Source organism: Quercus robur, chromosome 4 (assembly GCF_932294415.1).
Source record: "Quercus robur chromosome 4, dhQueRobu3.1, whole genome shotgun sequence".
NCBI lineage: Eukaryota > Viridiplantae > Streptophyta > Magnoliopsida > Fagales > Fagaceae > Quercus > Quercus robur.
Genome location: NC_065537.1, coordinates 64459814 through 64480348, shown reverse-complemented (window position 1 = coordinate 64480348; position 20535 = coordinate 64459814). Strand labels below are relative to the sequence as shown.

The 20535-nt window shown below is 34.8% G+C and overlaps 2 protein-coding genes across 3 annotated transcripts; one reads left to right on the top strand and one right to left on the bottom strand.

Annotated features, from left to right (window-relative positions):
• Nucleotides 1-229: 229 nt before the first annotated feature.
• Nucleotides 230-12718, bottom strand: LOC126723354 (uncharacterized). 2 transcript variants are annotated; one of them, XM_050426713.1, is made up of 13 exons: nucleotides 12191-12718; nucleotides 12000-12077; nucleotides 9852-10009; nucleotides 8559-8634; nucleotides 6000-6067; nucleotides 5172-5502; nucleotides 4842-4961; nucleotides 4617-4723; nucleotides 4234-4287; nucleotides 4055-4138; nucleotides 2506-2669; nucleotides 1071-1221; nucleotides 230-629 (listed from the first exon to the last, which is right to left on the bottom strand). In XM_050426713.1, the coding sequence occupies exons 1-12, from the start codon at nucleotides 12519-12521 to the stop codon at nucleotides 1074-1076; spliced, it is 1719 nt and encodes a 572-aa protein (XP_050282670.1). In that variant the 5' UTR covers nucleotides 12522-12718; the 3' UTR covers nucleotides 230-629; nucleotides 1071-1073. The 2 variants fall into 2 exon arrangements, with proteins under 2 accessions (XP_050282670.1, XP_050282669.1); XM_050426712.1 differs by having other exon boundaries at nucleotides 230-606; nucleotides 12191-12717.
• A 2219-nt stretch (nucleotides 12719-14937) lies between these two features.
• Nucleotides 14938-18632, top strand: LOC126723353 (uncharacterized). Its single transcript, XM_050426711.1, has 2 exons — nucleotides 14938-15295; nucleotides 18082-18632. The coding sequence occupies exons 1-2, from the start codon at nucleotides 15110-15112 to the stop codon at nucleotides 18475-18477; spliced, it is 582 nt and encodes a 193-aa protein (XP_050282668.1). The 5' UTR covers nucleotides 14938-15109; the 3' UTR covers nucleotides 18478-18632.
• Nucleotides 18633-20535: the final 1903 nt, after the last annotated feature.

The window sequence follows — 20535 nt, the reverse complement described above, 5'->3', positions numbered from 1 at the left end:
CCCAACATAGGAGTGAGAAAGTTGACATCAACGAAAGGGGAGAGAGAGACATGCAAAGAGCAGAGGGGCAGACGATCATCCAGATAGAGAGAAAAGGCAAGACAAAGGGTTTGACATGCTTGAGGCTTGCATGGGAAAACATAGGCTTCACATACATGCCCTACTCAACCCTCTACAATTTATCTTTTCTTTCTACAGTTTTTATCCTGATGGAATGCAAGTCGTAGACTAGAAAAATCAACCAAAGACCTTTATGTATGTATGTGAAACACCTAAGGCATGGTGTCGCTCTTATATAATGTATAGACATGACCATTTCAGCTGAAAGTGATTCTGAATGTAAAAATAATAGTGGAAAAAATAAGAACGTACATCAGTAGGGCACGACATGCAGGCAGCACTTAGTAATGCGATGATAAACTGCATTGGGAGCCAACACAGCAAGTGTAGCATCTAAGTGACCGCTCTCAACATCTTCCTTATGTGCTTGAACTCGCCCATCATTCATTTGAATGAACATTTCTCCAAAAAAAGAAAATAGCTTCTGAGCTTCATGGGTGCTAATCTGGCTTATTAAACACTTGTATTTCAGCTGGTTAGGTCTACCTGTGTCATTAAGAAACCTTATCCTATATAAAAAATATTCAATTATACATGATAAATTAGCATTATTACAACTAGTTCTTTATAGATTCTTGTCTTCTCATATTACTGTACTCTAACCACAATCTTAAGTACTTGCCTGACAGAAACAAAATAAAAACAACAGTTCTTGAAAGGAAGAGAGAGATCCACAATATGTAAATTTATTAATCCTCAACGGACAAAACTTAGGTGCAGTACATTAGGTTCCCCAAATTAAAATCAAACAAATAGTTGCATTGACCAATAAAGCACAATGTAATTTTTTCCAAGAACAATAAATTCAACGCAACTGTGTTTTAACAAAATTGGGTACTTAATGCGCTACACCTAAACAATTGTACCTAAGTTTTACCCATCCTCAACATATGCTAACAAGTTTCAGTTTATGACAAAGTTACTTCAATTAAATCAACAATTTAAGTTACCTTTCAATTATGCACCCACAATGGCTCCAAAGAGAAGAGTTTCTCACTGCGGTTGTGACCACCAGAAGTCCCAGGTGGAGGAGCATGCACAGTAATTGGAAGAACCCACTCACTTTTGTCTCTTCCCTCTATCAGAAGCGGATGCTCATATCTGAAGTCAGAAAATCCAAAGATTATTGGGATTCTCAACAACTACTGAAATAGCATATAGTTGGGTACAATTAAAATCTCTAACTGCAAAGCATGGTTATAAACTAAAATAGAACAGCAAAAGCCCTAGCATTGAACTAGTCCGCAACTTCTAATAAATTGATTTAACTTGTCTCCTCAAGTCATACCTATGAGCACAAGTCAATGAAGAACGTAGTTAGATGCATGGCATACCTTATCATCTAATGTCGTTTCTTCATTTAAAGAACTAGTTATATTTATATATATATATATATATATATAAAATTAAAAAAATTTCATTAATAAAATAAGAAGAGAGGGGTGGAGCTGGGGAGTATACAAAGGGACACCCTAATAGGGAAAAGAGCTACAATGAAAGTCATCTAAAGTACAATTTGTCCAAAAAACTACAAGTTCTGGAGCAGAAGATGGTCTGACTCCGTTTGCTCCTACTCAATAAAGAGTTCCCAAGAACTGAGACTTCAGCTGATTTATCAAACATTCTATACCTTTGAAACTACATATATTCCTTTTCTCTCCATAAAGTCCACATCAAACACAAAGGAGTAGCCCCCCAAATTTCAGAATGTGCCATTTTGCTACATAAAGAACTAGCTGCCAAAGAAAACTGCCATAATATTTCCCTGACATTATTGATATTTATTGGTGCCATGTGTAAAGGCAATGGAGAATTGGTGGATCATCTTCTTCTTCACTATCCCATAATGTACGAATTGTGGACAATGGTGTAGAGTTTGTTTTGTCTTATATGGGTTATACCAAAAAGGGTACTCGATTTATTAGCAGCGTGGCCAGGTCCTTTTGGTCGACACCGAAATTTAGCTTTTTGGAGGGCTTTACCACATTGCATGATGTGGTATCTTTGGTGGGAATGAAATGCGAGATGCTTTGAGGGGAGTGAACAGTCAATTCCTGAGATTAAATCTCTCTTTTTTCATACTTTATTGGTTTGGAATGTAGATTTTAATTATCTCCACTGTTCTTCTTTGCTAGATATGCTTGAGCATTGTAATTTGAAATATTGATTTTATCCCCTAGTACACCCCCCCGTGTACAAGGGTGACTCTTTTTTAATAATTAATTTTTTTGTTACTTACTAAAAAAATATCTTTCCCTGACATGACCATATAACTTTTTCACATCATGTACTTCAAGTATAGTTCTCATAACATGCAAACCTTCACAGCATACAAATCACTTGGACAGGAACAAGCAATAGTATTGTGATACTGTTAAGTCATACCTGGTCCAATCTACATTCTTTGGAGTGGTAAAAAATTCAAATCGAAGTGACCATTGTACGGATACATGTGGTGTGGAAAAGGACATGGGCCCATCCATGGGAATGGAGAAAAGAAAGCTTGTTTGCACCAAATCCGCAACAACCTCATAATGATCACTTTGAACCTGCAAGGATATTGGTCCAACAAACATGAGACATAACGAAAAGTAAAAAACCTAATAAGTAATAACTATCTAGCTCTTTCAAATTATTTCTGTAAGCTTTTCAAGATTAGCATTTGAGCAATGTAAGGTGTATGGTTTACAACATAAACTTACAAAAGGTGGACATGCTTGATTGGAAAGAGCACAAGTGAAAAAAATTAAAAAAAAATAAAAAATAAAAATAAAAATAAAGGGGAGAAAAAAGGAACCAGAAGCAAATGAATAGCATAGGTTACTATTCTATAATGTATTACAAATAAAAAAATTATAAAGCACCAAGATCAACCAGAAAAAAGTGCTCTTTTTGAGAGAGAGAGAAGAATACCCCTAAATTTCCTAAACAAAAAATCTTAACAATATTTGCAAATATTATAATTGTGGCACTGAGCAAAACTTGTCTGTACCTCTCAAATAAAAGGACCCGACAGAAAACCTGTTTTTTGACATTAGACTTCACTAACTTCAAATCCATGTTAGCCTTGCCCAGTTCCACATCATGTGAGAGCCCCAACTCTTAGTGACAATCATCAGAATCCAACTCTTAATCATCATTTATATATATATATACACACACACGAAGATATTAATGACAAACAAAATTTTGACACAGCTTTAAAGCGTTGCATCAAACTTAAGATTTGGCTAAATATAATAGTATTTCAAGGTTGCAATCAAACTGAGACAAGCTGAATATTGGCTGGTCACACTTGGCTCTACACATTTAGGAGTTGTTAAGAGTAGCTAAAGCTTGAACCAAGCTTAGCTAAGATTGTTCAAACTTGGCTCAGCCAAACTTGAGCTTCGCTTGTCAGAAAGCTCAGCTCCACATATATAAACAGAAACTTAGCATGAACTAAAGCTGCAACACGCACATCCTGAAGCTTTAGGCAGAGATCTAGAGAGAGAAATTTGATAATGAAATCCTTATCTAAGCAAAAATCTCATGAACAAACTACATACTATAAGAAGAGAAATAGCACAAATCTCACATATACCAAATAATGGAAAGAATAAACCAGAATTCAAGCATTCCATAATGGGATTTGACAAAGAATATAATTAAGTGTAAACTGTCTTCAAAAAAGGTACAAACACCTAATCCATCAAAAAGTCAATTCAAGTGGGATAGCTAGATTTATAAATAGTTTTTTATATAAGTAATAAATTCATTGAAAAAGCACAAAAGGGGCACAACCCTAGTAAACCAGAAGTATACAAAGGAAGAGTCAAAAAGAAAAGAAAAATACAATATGTGTTATCTAAAATTCATATTATCCAAATGAAGTTCTAAGTAGAATATGAGATAGAAGCAGAAGTCACTCATAAATTGCCTTAAAAAATAATACCTTTGTAATTGTAGGGGAATTCCTCCGAGAAGGATGGATAAATCGCCGATTTACAGTCTCTAAAGTCTCCAATGTTATTGAAACCTGGAACACAAATGCTTTCATTAAGCATCAATAGCACTAAACAGAATGGTATTTACTTTTGATGATCTTTCTATTGCTTATGGAACCAAAATTACCTCAAGGCATCTCCTAGCTCCTTCTTCATGAAAGAAAGTAAGAGTTCCACCAATCTGTTACCATTACAGGTTGTTGAAAATGGGATAACCAAGAACAAAAACAAAATGAAAACTAATAAGGGAGAAAAAAAGAGGAGAAGAAGAAGAAAGCCATTGAATATGCAAAACAGGCACAGGATTATAGCATAAAACTGAAAATGGACTGCTACAGACCTTCGCCAGGTGAAGGTCCAATCTTCGCTGTTGGATGAAGCCGACGCCTCTATCTGGGTCCCACTCCAGTAAAGATCCACATGGTAGGACCCACACAGCTGCTTGGCACCCTCACAGTGCGAAGAATGGACTTTCATGAAGGTCTGTAGCATTTCTCAAACTAAAATTACCATATCACCGAAGTAATAAGTTGAGTCAGAGTTTTTTGGAGAAAATCTAAGCAGAACTTGATCATCCAGCCTGATATTGTATGACCTTCCTCGAATAAAGCCTTCTGCTGTAGAAAATGCTTGCATCTAATTAGTTTACCATGTCTTATAACACACTGAAATCATTTGATCCAACAGATATGACAAGTACATAGATAAATTAAATAGGAAAGTGAAATAATTTACATGCTACAGGCTCAACAGCTCCTGATGCCAGTGAAGGGGTTACACCTGTATCATCATCTGTAAGCTTCTGCTGCTGGCCTGGAGATACAATGGCAGCTTCCTTCTGTGGAGATAAAACATCTGTTTGCAAAGATAAGCTATATTCAGAAAAGCTGATTTGCTTTTTCTTTTTCTTTTTTCTTTTTTCCTTTATTTAATACATTTTAAGTGGGAGGGGGGATTTGACCCCTGGATGCCTCAATTATAAACACCAGGAAATGCCAATTGACCAAAGGGTCATTGACCAAAAAAAAAAAAAAAAAAAAAAAACAGATGGCTTAAAAAACTCACCAGAACTAGAATCATATAAGACCTCAGCAGACAACGGAGGAAGTGCAGCATTTGAAGATAAGCTTGTACGTTCTCCTTCAAGATATGGAATGTCTTTAGTTAAAGACCTTGCTGTAGATAATTGCAAGGATGGTGAACTTCCAAAGGTTTTGTGTACATTTGGAATGTCTTTAGTCAAAGACCTTGCTGTAGATGATTGCAAGGACAGTGAACTTCCAAAAGTTTTGTGTACATTTTCTTTCATGGGATTGTAGGAAGAAACAGATGAGATCTCATCCCTTGAGCTTTCATAGCCTTCCTCAACTCCATCATATATGTCATTAGCTCTAACCTGTAAGGAAGTAATTCCGCTTTATAATCTAAAAGATCAAGTAAATGACTAAATTACTTATTAAGTGAAAATATACAATTGATCCCTCAAATTTGGGTTAGGTTCTATTTCAATCCCTGAAATCTGAAAAGTTCTTTTTTAGTCCTCAAAAAATTGTAAACATACCAAGTTAGTCCTTCCATAACCTTGCCTTTATAACAGAGCGCCGCATGGCTTTGTCAAATTTTGTCATGTAAGCAAGAATTATAACAGCTGGCTACAGAAGGACTTAGCATGTTTACAATTTTTTGAAGACTAAAAAGGAACTTTTCAAATTTAGGGACTAAAATATAACCTGACCCAAATTTTAGAGACCAAATGTCTTTTTTTGCCTAATTATTTTGAAGATGTTAGTGGAAAGCATTGCTTGAAAGAACAAAGTACAATGGCTCTATGCATGCAGAGTTTTAAGTGTGATAGTGTGTGTGCGTGTCAAAACTTGAAAAGTAATAGCCTACCCAATCAGAGTCTCCATCCATCTCTTTCCAAAATATATCCATTTGGATGGTTGTAGAAGGAACAATCCCTGAAAATATTGACAAAAGGACATTTTTCAGGTTTTCCTTTTAAATGCATATGAAAACCTATTAGATTTTACAATGAGCTATATGATACTCAAAATCTGTTAGTATCAAGAAGCTGAACTGCTTTTTTCGCTGATTTTAGAACTTGTAACATGACATTAGATAAATATTAGAAATAAATAACAAGATAATACCGATCCGCATTACTGGGATGCCTTTTTTTTTTATATATAAGTAATAAAAAAAATTATGAAACAGATATATTCCTTTCTATTAAAAATTATATTAAAAAAGGTTCACTTTCATGCCTTTTCATTCATCGAAACAACCTATGAAAGCATAAAAAATCAGCTGGCACTATTTGACATACAGACAAAAGGAGATTCTTCACAAACGGCAAAAGTTGCACACCAAACCTTACTTCAACTATGGAAGTAAAATTGTCAAGAGCCTTGCAGCTCAACTAACACTTCTAGGTGTTTCCAATAGAGACATCCAAGGTTCAAATCCCCCCTCCCCTTCTTGTAACTATCAAATTATAAAAAATTATAGAAATAAAATTTACTTATTGAAAATATTACAGAACAGTATTTGTTATGAACAAATTATCTGAGCATGTAGGGCACAAACAGAAAGCTAACTCAGCTCTCTCTCACATGCAAAAGTTGGAATAGCGGTGTTTATGATACCCATAGCCTGAACATCTAGAGTCATGATATTGATACACTTAAAAGTAGGACATTCATGGACAAGAGTACCAACTAAAGGTGAAGCTACATGGCTGAGTTACAAATATACTCATTGATCCCTGAAAACGCTGGTACTATGGGAACTAAAACCCTGTTTAAAAGTTCACATGCATGAGTAATCTTACTAGCATGTGAATCAGGCATTCATATTTGCATACCACATAATGCACAAATCCATCACTATGAATGATTTTTTGATAGGTAATAAAACTTTTATTCAAAAAAACTGAGCATCATGTTCACGATGGTGAACATTCTGATCAAAAAAAATTACAGCAGGTTCAAAGACTCAATCTAATAGAATCTAAGAAATCAGAAATGGAAATACAATTCGTAAAACCCCAAACACATGCCCACTGAAACAAAGTACTGAAGAGAAGAGCTTTTAAAAGATCTAAGGTTCCCTCCTTGTCTTCAAAGATGTGTTTATTACATTCCGTCCAAACCAGCCACATTAAGCATGCCGGGACCATATTCCATATGGTTGACAGATGCTTTCCAAACCATTTTCTCCAAGCAAAGAGGAGAGAGCTAACTGTCATCAGCATTACCCAATGGATCCCAAATACCTTGAAAATTGCACTCCATAAAGCATGAGAAAACTTACAGTGGAGAAGAAGATGATCCACAATTTCCCCATAACAACAACACAAACAACACCTATTAACCAAGGTTTGACCACACTAAACTAGATTATCAATAGTGAGTATCCCATCCCTAGCTACTGTCCATAAAAAGAAAGACACCCATTTAGGCACCTTTGTACACCAAATACACTCCCAAGGAAAAACCTCATTGCAGGGACCAAACAACAACTTATAGTAAGAGCGCACATCAAACACCCCCTTCTTAGACAACTTCCAAGTCAAAGTATCCTCCCCCTCACCCCTCGGCATGTGGGAGTACATAAACTCAATGAAAGAACAAACATTTTCCTGCTCCCAATCCTCCGGAGCTTGATGGAATTGAAAATTCCAGCTCCTACTTCCCCTTCTAAGGCAGATACAATGAGGTCAGAAATCCAAGCCTCCTTAGAACGGGAACGGGTAAACAACAGAAATAGGGAATCACATGATTTTCTGATTGTATTTCATTTACTATGGTGATGAATCCAACTTCTCTCAAAGGCCACATTCAAGAAGGGAAACGGGGAAATCCAATTATATAGGACAACCAAAAAGGCCCTTGGTAAATGAATTATATACTCATAAGATGCATAAAAATGCTCCAATGAGCATCAATGCCGGTACTGTTTCCTATACAACTACTCAATCAGTAGCCAATAGCCAATTGCAAATTGCAAATTGCAAATACATTGATACTCAGCTAGAGAAAGATAAGTGAAGAACTTCCCTCATTAAAAGTGAGAGCAAACTAGAACTTCTAATCAATATTCAACTCCACTTCAAGTAAAACACAAACAGGAGACGGGCGAAGATAACAAGAGCTTCACTGTTTATCACTCCCACTGATTTACATAAAAACAAAAATTGATTCAACATTCCACTTTTTTCCCCTCTGCTTAATAAGGTTTGAATACACCATTTTGTACATAATAACCAACCCTATGTGGTTTAAACATATTAAGGACACTTAAATTTGTTACAGAGACAGAAAATTCCAAATGGGAACCCACAGGTTGACTCAATAATTTTCACAAGCCATATTTTGAATCAAATGAATCCAATTCTGAGAAAGCAGTGACATAGGTTTTGGAGTAAATGAAACATAAAGGAAAACTCACCACCACTTTGACCTTCTTCCATTAGCAAGCCACTGGTTTTTTGAGTGACCCATACTTGTAATGGTATACGATCTTCCTGTATTGATTAAAATTCAACAATTAAAATCTAACTCATCATATCAAATCAATCTACTAAAAGGCTGGCATGTAAACAAGGACTTGGAGGTTTTCTCCAATATTCCCACCACCCAAACACATATATACACATGTATGTACACCTCTATGTGTGTGTTTGTGAGCATGTGACTGCACATGTTTGCTAATGTCTGGACATAACAAATGCTATTCTTTTTTTTTTTTTTGGATAGGTATAACAAACACCATACTGCTAATGTTACATCCGCATCTGATGGAACAACCATAGAGAAAAGTCATTTTTTTATTGGTAAATTACACAAGTAAATATAATAAGGGTTAGGAATTTCTGGATGCTTACTTAATATTTCAGAAGCTTGTTGATATGTTGCAAGTATTCAGAGGTGTTAGAACAAATTTGGACACTGATACTTGTTGTTCCAGGTTAGAGGAGTTAAAATATCATGCGAGACATGTTACGGACTTATGGGACCATAACTAGAGTTGTCACTTCATTTATTATCACTCATGATGCACCACTGTTCATGTTGCTTATGCAATAGCCAGCATATCATGATTTGGTTATCAAAGACATTTCTCTATGGTTGCCAATGAGTTATGGCTCAACTGGCACTTCTCCAATAATAATGGGATGAAGGGTAAGGTCATGATTTCAAGATCCATATCCTCTAATGAATGTGAATGAATATATATCAAACAAAAAATCAGATAATGATCTAGCTAAAGAATACCACTTAGCTGGCATTTATGCAACTATATGTACCAACTACCATGTACTGTACAATTGTATTAGACATCATATGAATATAACAACCATCACACTATTCATATGAAGAAAATTCCAAGCAAAATAAGCATTAGTGACTACAAATACTGTACAATGATGTCATCTTAGGCATGAAACCCCAGCTGTTGCATTGTGCAGTGTTGCAGTTGATAAGCATGCTTCATAGTTGTATCAGACATTATGTGAATATAACAACCATCACAAGATGCTATCCATATGAAGAAAAGGTCAAGCAATATAAAAGTTAGTGGCTACAAGTGTTTTTTGATAAATTAAAATAAAATAAAATAAATAAATAAATAAATAAAAAAAACCAACAACAACAACAACAACAAAACAAAACAAACTAAAATAAAATAAGCAAGCAAAATCATTTCAGCAAACTTTAAATCAAGTTAAAGGAGACCAACCAGTTCACTAAAACCTTGTACTGACTCTCTATGAGAGTGGCCATTTTCCAGTATCAGCCATTGTCCAGACAAAGTACTTTTAACATAATAAAAGTAGCGAATGGTAGCCCCCTTGTAAGATGGTGGTATAATGTCTGGAAGCACAGTTCGCACCACATCTGCAGGTAGCATTGCAATGTTTGACAGAATCAATTGGCTTAAATCAAAATGATAGAATAGGAAACTTTAGACAGAGTTTGACATAACAATATTGACACCATATAATTAATTCACAACACTCAAAAAATTGACCATCAAAACAACACACTGCAACTTTTTACGAAAATCATCCAATTACAAGCTTGGATTCATATAGACTCAGCCAAAGAATTTTGAGTTTGGAGCTCCATGGAAACCCAAGATTATTGACATTCATAAAGCACCGACCTCCAATTTGGATTAAAGGATTAACTCTTCTTCTATACCCTATAGTTCTACTTGGGTGTCATCAAAGCAGAATTTCTGCTTGTACTTCTTTTGCGTTGACAAATTATTACCCTTCTCTATCAACCAACTAGCTATACAAGTGACATGACAATGTCTAAAGAGAGATTCAAATGAATGAATATTTGATTCAACCAAAAGAGAGAGACAAAGCAGATATAGCAGTAATAACATATAACATCAAGAAGTGCTACTATGCCCACAACATTTTCACAACACTTTCACAACAAATGTCAGGTGGTAAGTTGTTATTGGTTCTAATTTTGAATCCACCACTAAATTACTTTTTTGCCCATCCATAACAGCCAGTAACAACTTGCCACTTAAGATTTGTCATGAAAATCCCGTGGACATAGCATTTCTCTATAACATCACCTAAATTGATGCTACTTCTATAGCAACAAACAAAGAAACTAACAACTAATATAGCTGCAAAACAAACATTTCAGAAAACAATGTTCAAAATTCACTGCACCTATATGAACAAATGTTCTTTGAAAAAAAAATCCTCTTTCCTATTTAGAAAAAGGGGAAATTGTGCTACATTTCTAAATAATCACCTATAAAAACACTTATTAAAAGCAATACACATGACCGACCCTGGTTAGTCTATTGAGAATCCATAGCGAACCACCGAAATTTTCAGACTAATAAGATTTGGTTGCTGTTGCTGTTGTTATAGTAAAACTAAAAACACTCAGTGATCCAAGCCTTAGTGTATTTCACAGTGCAATAAATTAATTTGTTATACAAAAACACAAGTTCATGAATTCAACAAAAACAAATAAAATCACTGAATTTCAAAAAAACACATTACTCGAATTGAAAATTCATATGCAAAATCGCAAGCAAAACAGCAGATAACACATACAAATGTTCTTCAATGGAACTCCGTGTTATTCATTCTTTAACAATTTTTTTCCCTCTTAAAAAATGTTCTTCCAAAAACAACCTCTTTCCTATTATGAAAAGGGAAAATTTTACTACATTTCTAAATAATTACCTATAAAAACACTCTTTAAAAGCAACACATGTGACCGACCCTGATTAGTTTATTGAGGATCCATAGCGAACACCCCCGAAATTTTCGGACTAATAAGACTTGGTTGTTGTTGCTGTTGTTATAGTAAAACTAAAAACACTCAGTGATCCAAGCCTTAGTGTATTTCAGAGTGCAATAAATTAATTTGTTATACAAAAACACAAGTTCATGAATTCAACAAAAACAAATAAAATCACTGAATTTCAAAAAAACACATTACTCGAATTGAAAATTCGAATGCAAAATCACAAGCAAAACAGCATATAACACACACAAATGTTCTCCGATGGAACTCAGTGCTACTCATCTTTAATAGTTTTTTTTTTCCCTCTTCAATAATGTTCTTCCAAAGAATATAAAATAAAACTCTTTCCTACTAAGAAAAGGGGAAATTTTGCTACATTTCTAAATAATCACCTATAAAACCACTCCTTAAAAGCAATACATGTGACCGACCCTGATTAGTCTATGGAGGATCCATAGTGAACACCCCCGAAATTTTTGGACTAATAAGACTTGGTTGTTGTTGTTGTTGTTGTTGTTGTTGCTGCTGTTGTTATAGTAGTAAAACTAAAAACACAAAGTGATCCAAAATCGCGAGAAAAACAGCACAAAACACATACATGATTTAGTGGCACCGGCGGAAACAATCTGATTCGAAACCATCGAAGGCACGGCGCATTCCACAAACACAAATTCGCCTAATATAAAAAAAAAAAAAAAAAAAAAAAAATCAAACACTCGCATTTCAGCTTTGAGAAAATGACAAAAACGAAGAAATTGAAGAAGAAGAAGGTGAGAGAGAAACCAAAACCTCGTCGTTGTTTGGATCCAGGTAAGGGTTTGTGAGTGGAAAACCATTGAGAATCGAGCTTCTCGACGGCTCTGATTTCGAAACCGATTCGGTCGAGCAAGAGTGACGAGGCGGTGTCGGGGTTGGAGATCTGGATTGTGACGATCAGAGGATCGCCGGGGCGGTACACGTCCTTGTCCGGTTGGATTTTGAGAGTGGGAACTCGTTGACGGAACTCGGACTCAGCGGTGGTGGTGTTCCGCGGATTTCGGTTGTTGGTGGTGTTGGTGATGGAATTGGAAGAAGTTCCTCCGCCGCTTCCGCTGAAGAAGGGAAAGCGAGGTGGCAGCATTGTAATGCGACGTCGTGTTTGGTGTGTGGTAACAAAAGCACTGAGCTGAATACAGTTTGATTCGTCTCTCTCTCTCTCTCTCCCTCTCTCTCTCTCCCTTTAGCCTCGTGTTCTTCGTTCGGTGAGATCTGATCTGTCTATTCGGTTCGTTTTATTGGTTTGTTATTTTTTTGGGTCAATCTTTGGTGCGAGAGTGCAACGGTAACGCACACCTTTTTTCTTTTCTTTTTTTTCTTTATAAAGAAAGATACATTTGACATTTTTTGTGGGTTGTGATGTTTGTTGGCAATTGGGATTCTTTAGCAATAAATTTAGGAAAAGGATAATAATCTAATTATAATCATAATTTATCACATAAACGATTTATAACAAAAAGTTTGTGAAAAAAAAAATTATATTTTCTTAGAAAATATTGGACTTAGTGGATCCATAGAGGTTTTTATTTTTTATTTTTAAGTCTCATTCATTCGTATAAATATTATTTAAAATAATATATTTTGACTTTTATTTTTATAATTCAATAATTGGAGATGGAGAAACTTATATTATGGATGATTGTATAAATTAAAATATAATTTTAATTTCATTTGCAATAACACTAAAATAGTTGTAGGTCATAAAAATAAATAAATAAATAGTTGTAGGAGAGTGGTCCTTTGATTGTATTCTACGGATCGTGAACTATGAGTCCACTAAGAAGACAAGGTGATTTGAGAGGCCGAGCTCGACCAATATCCTTTGGAAGAATGGGCCTAGACTTAATCGAGGGACCAAGGACCCACCCTAGGAAGGAAACTTTTTCTCAACTTATGGATGCTGATGAAATATAGTCGATTAGATAGTATCAACTGAGGGTACCCTACCAATGACATAATTGAGGAGAACCTAAAGCCCATGAAAGATGTTCGAGTAGTCCGAGGAACTCATGGAGGTAGCTCCTAAATCAAGCAATAGTAAACTCCGCATTAATTAGATATTTTCACCTAACACAACTGCATTTATTACTGAATGAGTTCATCTTCATCATCAAAATGAGAGGAGGAGACACCTGATGGGACAAATATCTCTTAACTCTCATCATGACAGTCCACTACTAAGAAGAAGGCTTAGGGGTATAAATAGAGGCTCCATGCACACATAGAGGAACACAGAAAGTTAGAAAGAGAAAATAGTTGAGAGAATTTGTATTTGCTTTTGTATGCATGTAACCTTTACAAGAATAGAGCTTCTTAGTTTATCAATATTAAACCCATATTATTCAATTTTTACTTTTGTTTAGATCTCCCATTGTGGATTATCTATCTCTCATTCATTATAAATTAGTTGTGACAATCAAGTGTTGACTTAGAGCTCAAACTTTAGTTAATTTTTTACCACACAATGGTTATAAGAATATATGATTGTATAATTCAAAATTAGCTTGAGAAAATATGAGCGTAATTTTAAAAAAAATATATATTATATTCCTAATTCAATAAAAGATACAAATAAAAAAGTAAAAAATTTTACCCAATTACAATTTTTTTTTCTTGTCATTCTCTTTTTCTAAAACATAGGAAGTCCAAAGAAAGAAAATAATTTTACTCCTATCTTTTAATTTAAAAAATAATAATTGTACCCATCACTTTTGTTCATATTTCATTCCTTTCTAATTTTTTATTTATAAATTCCTAATATCCTAGACCTATTTTATTGAAAATTTTTAACAAAAAAACGTTTTATAACGTTTTAAAAAGAATTTTACTTTCAATAGAATACATTTTACAAGTTTAATTGCATTTTACTTGCAAACAAACTAGAAAATAAAAATGAAAAAAAATATTTTCCAAAAAAATATTTTGCTTACAAATTTGACTATTTTTCCCATAGTTTTAAAAACCGAAACGGTCAAAAAACCGAAAAATTGACTAATTACCAATTTTGTGGTCCAATCGAAGTTGAACCAATAGTCTAACCGATGACGTAATAAATAATTTAATTTATGAATAAATAATTATAATAAAACAATAAAATTAAATAAATAAAAATATAGCTACTGATATTTACTAAAAAAATAGATATAAAATTTTAGAAATATTTTCATGTCAAATTTTAGTCAAATTCAAAGAAAAATAAATTACCTTTTTTTTAGAGGAAGAAAAAGAAATGAACCTAAACAAACTACCAAATAAAAAAGGTTATAGTTTTAAAGCTTTATAATCATATATAATTTTCATTACTTTTAAAAAAAAACCATTACGTATTTATTTTAAAAAATATTTATCTATGTTAATATAATTTCACATCTAAATATTTCTTCTAAAAAAAATTGTATTTATTATAAAAATATTTTACATTGTTTACGTGGCCAAAGGACATCCAACCACGTTTATACCATTCTACCTTATTTCATAATCATTTTCTCACATATTCTCAAACAAATATGAGATTTTTGCCCAATCTACAAAGTGTCTCCCCAAAGCCCACCATTGCCGTAGACTGTGAAGTGTGGTAGACTGTAGAGAGTGTGGAAGAAAGAGGACGACGACCTAGAAGAAAAGGATCCTGCTGTGATATTCTTTGTACTCAGACATCTACAGAGCATTAACATGGCATGCATGTTATCCACACCATCCTCATCATCATCAGCGCCTTTTCTTCTTCCCTCAGAGTTGCTTCCAAGCCACGCGGTGAAGGTGAAACCCACCTCGCTTTCTTGGGCATCTTCCTTTCCCAAGCTTGGCATCTTTGGCTTTGTTTCCAACACAAGCCCACCAATCCCCACACTCAAAAAGGTATGCCATTTCAGCTACTCTCTCACTTTCCCCTCTCTTTTAGTTGATTTTGATAGAATTGTAGAAGTAGTTGAAAACCCAGTTGGTAAATCTTGGTTTGTCATGTTGAGTATGGTATATTAGTATGTAAGTGGACTTAAATCATTTTTCAGCTGAAAACCCAGTTTGTGGATTTAATAAACACATCCAGGTCCTAATTGAAGGGAAAAATATTGACTTTCTCAGCATCATTAGTAGTTTTAAGGTTTGGATAATCGCCGCATTTTTTTTTTTTTTTGCTAGAATGTTAGAAATAGTTAAAAACCCAGGTGGTAAATCTTGGTTTGTGGTGTAGGGTATGTATGCAAGTGGACTTAATAATTTTTAGCAGAAACCCATTTTGTGGATTTAATAAGCAAACCCAATTCCTAATAGAATTATGGAAGAAAAAAAAAAAAGAACCTTTTCAGCTAAATTAGTAGTTTTTAAGCTTTGTACTAGCCGAGTGGAGAGCCCAGAAAACCGGTTTGGAGGGTTGCATTTACAGTGATTATTATTAACTATATGATCCAATTTGATTCTCCGTGCTATAAAAATTAATTAGTGTTGATTTTAGAGCAGAGTCTGATGTGACTATTTTGTTTGTTGAAATTCTTGAGACAATGATTGTAGTGTTTTGAAAGGAAAGGTGATTGATCTGAAACATACATTGTAATGGGGAGTGGACTTACCCAGTTGGTTCTGTGCGTAATTATTTATTACATAGTCTCAAGTCTCAACAATTCTAAATTCATTTGTGGTTCAATTAATTAGAAAGGTGGCTGTCAACTTGGTTGAAAACTGTTTTTTTATTGGTAAGTTACACATGTACCATCATGGTTTTGAACCCACAATCTTACCAGCCACCCATTCTTATGGAAGGAAGAAGTTTCATTGAGTCATTGGCTATGTTCTACTTGAATTTTACAGCAACAGTTTAAAGATCTATATCTTGATGTTAACTTGATTTGAGTGGGTGCTTAATTTCCATTAATTGAATAATAGTATGTTAAATTCGTTGGGATTCAGGCCAATTTAGCATATTAAACTACTAGCCATAAAGGCTATCTTACAAGAATGCATTCATTTATGAAAAAATGAACTGTCCTATTGGAAAATAAATTATGAATGAAACTTCTACATTTTAGCACTTTTTTTGGTTTTATGCATCCATAGAAACTTTGTGCTATATGACATATAAATGTTATGCTAAGTAGGAGAAGCCAAAGTAGATATCAGACGAATTTCACTTTATGATTATGTTTTGGATAGGGTGAAGAGATTAAACATAAAGACAATTGTGTGCCCGAAACCTCGCAATTGAGTTGAAACAACCTAGAGTGAATCCATTCTACACATGCACTTAGGAATTTACCACAAACCACTAGGTTTAGGGCATAGAGAAGGTGTTGCTATTCTGTTTAGGTCTGAAAGGCAACTTGATCCTGTAGGCAGGAGTCTTAAGTCATCATAATTAAGGTAAGGTTCAGAGTTAGGGTACAAGGAGGGAAAGTTGTTGGGCACTCAAGCTCGCCTAATCAAATATATCAGCCTCCACTAGTATTAAGTAGAATCTTTACCTAATCACATCAACCTACTGCAACCCTCCTCATTTAAGACTTGAGACAAGACATGGGCAGATTCATTTTCTTAGTTATAAAAAAAATATAATTATTGGTAATCATTCTGTTATTCAAAATGCAGCACATTGCATTTCAGCAATTATAACCACTCTTTGAATATGGCACCTGCTCATGAGGATGACATTCAATTTTCCTTGGTTTGATCTTCTCATTTAACCCTCATTTGAGAAGACTACCAATTGAATGATCAAACTAGATGAGTTGGCATGTTTATATGAGTGTCTCGAGGGTTAGGTGCGTTGCTAATAGAGAACAACATTCCAACGCTGTTGTTATGATGTCTGTACTTACTAGTTACTACTGTGCATATGGAGAAAAAGTTGCAAGTAATTTTAAGGGTCTATTTGGATACCATTTATTGTTGAAAATTGAAAACTTATTGTTGAAAACACTGTAGCAAAATAATTTTTAAATGTGTGAATAGTGCCGTGGGACCCAATTTTAAAGCAAAATTTGTGTTTTTCTGTACTTGTGGGTCCTGTGAACATTGCACAGGACCCAGGAAAAAAACACCAAACGCAAACGTGGGTTGTTTTCAGTGCAATCCAAACTCAGCTCAATGCTAAAGTAACCCCCCTAAAGAGGAGCTCATTTATTTTGTGGAAATTTTTTTAGGGAGAGCCATTCTGTAAATTGAATAATAAAATTTTGTTTGAAGTGGCCTTTTCGTGTCTGCCTTCACCTTTTTATCTTGAAAATTTCATTCTGAATAGGCCACTGCATATTTCTCTTTCATGTAGAGAAGCTTAATTTGCTTGCTTGGTGGAAAAAGGTTGTTTTGTTGGTATTTTTGTTGTTCCCAAATATATTGGGTAATAACTTCCTGTTTATTTTTACCATGTTGACCTCTCGTATCTGTTGCTTGAGTTATGATTTCTAATGCCTATAGCCTGCAAGACTGAGGATTAAACCTTTTTCCCAAGTGAAATGTGCACCCAATTAGTCATTCTTTCTTGAGGTTGGTTGTTATGGTCAGTTTCACTGTTCATTTGGATTACAAAAAGTAATGGTTGATAAAATAATAAATACATTCTTCTTTAAATAATTTGTATACTCTGTTCAGGTTAACTCATTAATATTTCTTTAAATTAAAGGAAATCAGCTCTATCACATGTGTTTTTTTAGGATTCTTTCATTCAAGCTGCCTGGACCCGGAGATCTCGAGGTGAGCTTGCTAAAAGGCCTAATAGGAAATCATGGAAGCAAAGGACAGATATGTTCATGAGGCCGTTTTTACTAAATGTTTTCTTTTCAAAACGATTTATCCATGCCAAAGTAATGCACCGGGGTACCAGCAAAGTTATATCTGTTGCTACTACAAATTCAAAGGATCTGAGGTATTCATTACCATCACTCACTGATCACAATGCCTGTCGAGTTGTAGGGCAACTAATTGCAGAGAGGTCCAAGGAAGCTGATGTATTTGCAATGTCTTATGAGCCTAGAAAGGATGAGAGAATTGAGGGTAAACTTGGGATTGTCATTGATACCATTAAGGAAAATGGGATTATATTTGTTTGAAAGCTTTTTTTAGTATTAGACTGCTAGCAGTACTATATTTTCCATCTTCCAGTATAAACTGTCTCACTGGCAATTGTTTTCCATTTTCCAGCTGATGTATTTGCACATCAACAAGTTTTTAGTTTCTTCCAATATTTTAATAATTTTTCTCAAAAGTCTATAACTCAATTGGTTAGTACCCCTTAGGATTTCGAATAGAGACATTCAAAGTTCAAATCTTCCTCATCCCAAACTATAAAATAAAAAATTTCTCTATCCCAAATTGTTAGTCTTTTGCATTTGACAGTTGATCAAAAGTTTTTTTTTTTTTTTTTTAATTATCTACTATTTGTGAGTCTCACAATACTTTTAACTTTTTGGAATTAAGCTAGTTTTTACTTTTTGTCTCATGTCTTCTCTCTCCGTTGCTTCCTCTTGCCATATTTTGGGAGCCAAAGTGCACATGTTCTTGATTCTTTAATGATGGATGAAGAAGAGCTCATATCAATATGGCAAGAGGAAGCAATGGAGAGAGAAAACATGAGAGAATTTTGTTGCATGAGACAGAAAATATGATAGAATTTTGTAATTTACAATAATAAATAAGAGAGAGAACTAAAACATGTTATATTAATTAAATAAGATAATATTATTTTTGAACTATTAGAGATCTATGGTAGTGAAAATGTGTAAATTCAACTCCTCTCTCTCTCTCTCTCTCTCTCTCTCTCTATATATATATATATATATATATATTATTACATGTCACTAAAAGGTGTTAGGAAACTTTTTATTTTTTTTATAGAGTTTCAACGTTTGGCATCCGTTCTTGATAATAATTCTTTATCATTGAACCAAGACACCAATTGATTTTTTAGTATAGGCGGAGATTGAACCCTAAATCTTTTATTCAACAATCAGAGATTTTACGAGTTGAGCTAACTGGAATCTACAAAGCTATTAGGAAATCTAAATGGTTAAAATTAATTTTAGTGAATTTATAAATATTTACTGTAAAGACTCAATTTGTAACGATCCCAAAATTGTATTGGGTTCGCACGTTAAGGGTCCAAACAATATAATTTGTAGAGCGTGGGCTTGAAAGGCTAGGCCTTAGTCACCGGCCGATGATTAGTTATGGTACTCATACAGAAATGAACCATGTTCGCTCGAGAAGTCTTTCTCCTAGGCACGGCCTGGGAGGCTCTGATTCTTGGCCTTTTTTCCCAGCCCCCTCTTTTCTGGATCGCTTACTTCTCCTTTTATATTAGCCTTTACCCTTCCTCCAACGTCTACGTGTAGGTTCAACTTTCCAGGGCTGATACTTGTCCCATCAGCCCATACCCAAAGTAGTTGGGGGTGGTTGTAAAAGCTGAAAAGCATTGCTCTGTCTAACGCAAAGTATTTAATTGCAATAATGGCAGCCTTTCCTTTGTTCTTTGTCGCCAAATTGTCCAAGGATCCTTTCTCCATCAATGTGGATGTGTTCGGTTTTTCCCAAAAATGTTTCCGTACCGTTTTTGTCCTTTCTTTTAGGAGTGCCTTGGAGATGCCGATGACAGAATCATCCTCGATTATTTAGACTTTCATTGTATGTCCTCAGCAATTCCTCTCCTTGGCTCGGGCCTTGGGCCCTAATGTAAAGTGGGCCAAGATTACAAATTCTCTGGCCCCACAATAACCCCTCAAAATCTTGCTGCCCGACCTCTTGGTCGGGGAGGAGAGTTTTGGTGATGTTGGGCCTATATCATGGCTCGCCCAGCTTTGTCCTTCATTAATATCGGTGTCTTTTCGTTTGCCTGGGAAATGCTCCCGGTCACGAGACATTCCTTTAGTTTTACTCACGTCGCGCCTCTGCCGTTTCAGTGTATGAGGCGCGTTTTTAATAAGTTCCTTTTACGAGGCAATGCCCATCCAACGGTTGTAAATGGCGTTTGGGATTTGAGTAGGAATTATCTCGTTTGTAGCTTTTCTTGGAAATCTGTACAGATTAAATGCCACCAGACTTGCCTTCCGTATAAGAAGCAAGGTAGGAGGTCACTTCCTTTACGTACAGACCCTTCGGTCTTTTCAAATTCC

What these genes read in the sequence shown, in the direction of transcription:
- LOC126723354 (XM_050426713.1), bottom strand. Translation starts at nt 12,521, where the DNA reads ATGCTGCCACCTCGCTTTCCCTTCTTCAGCGGAAGCGGCGGAGGAACT. An exon ending in GGAAGAAGGTCAAAGTGGTG is followed by an intron (nt 6,068 to 8,558) that starts GTGAGTTTTCCT and finishes CAATATTTTCAG; the next exon opens with GGATTGTTCCTTCTACAACC. An exon ending in AGCTGTTGAGCCTGTAGCAT is followed by an intron (nt 4,724 to 4,841) that starts GTAAATTATTTC and finishes CATTTTCTACAG; the next exon opens with CAGAAGGCTTTATTCGAGGA.
- LOC126723353 (XM_050426711.1), top strand. Translation starts at nt 15,110, where the DNA reads ATGGCATGCATGTTATCCACACCATCCTCATCATCATCAGCGCCTTTT. An exon ending in CAATCCCCACACTCAAAAAG is followed by an intron (nt 15,296 to 18,081) that starts GTATGCCATTTC and finishes GTGTTTTTTTAG; the next exon opens with GATTCTTTCATTCAAGCTGC.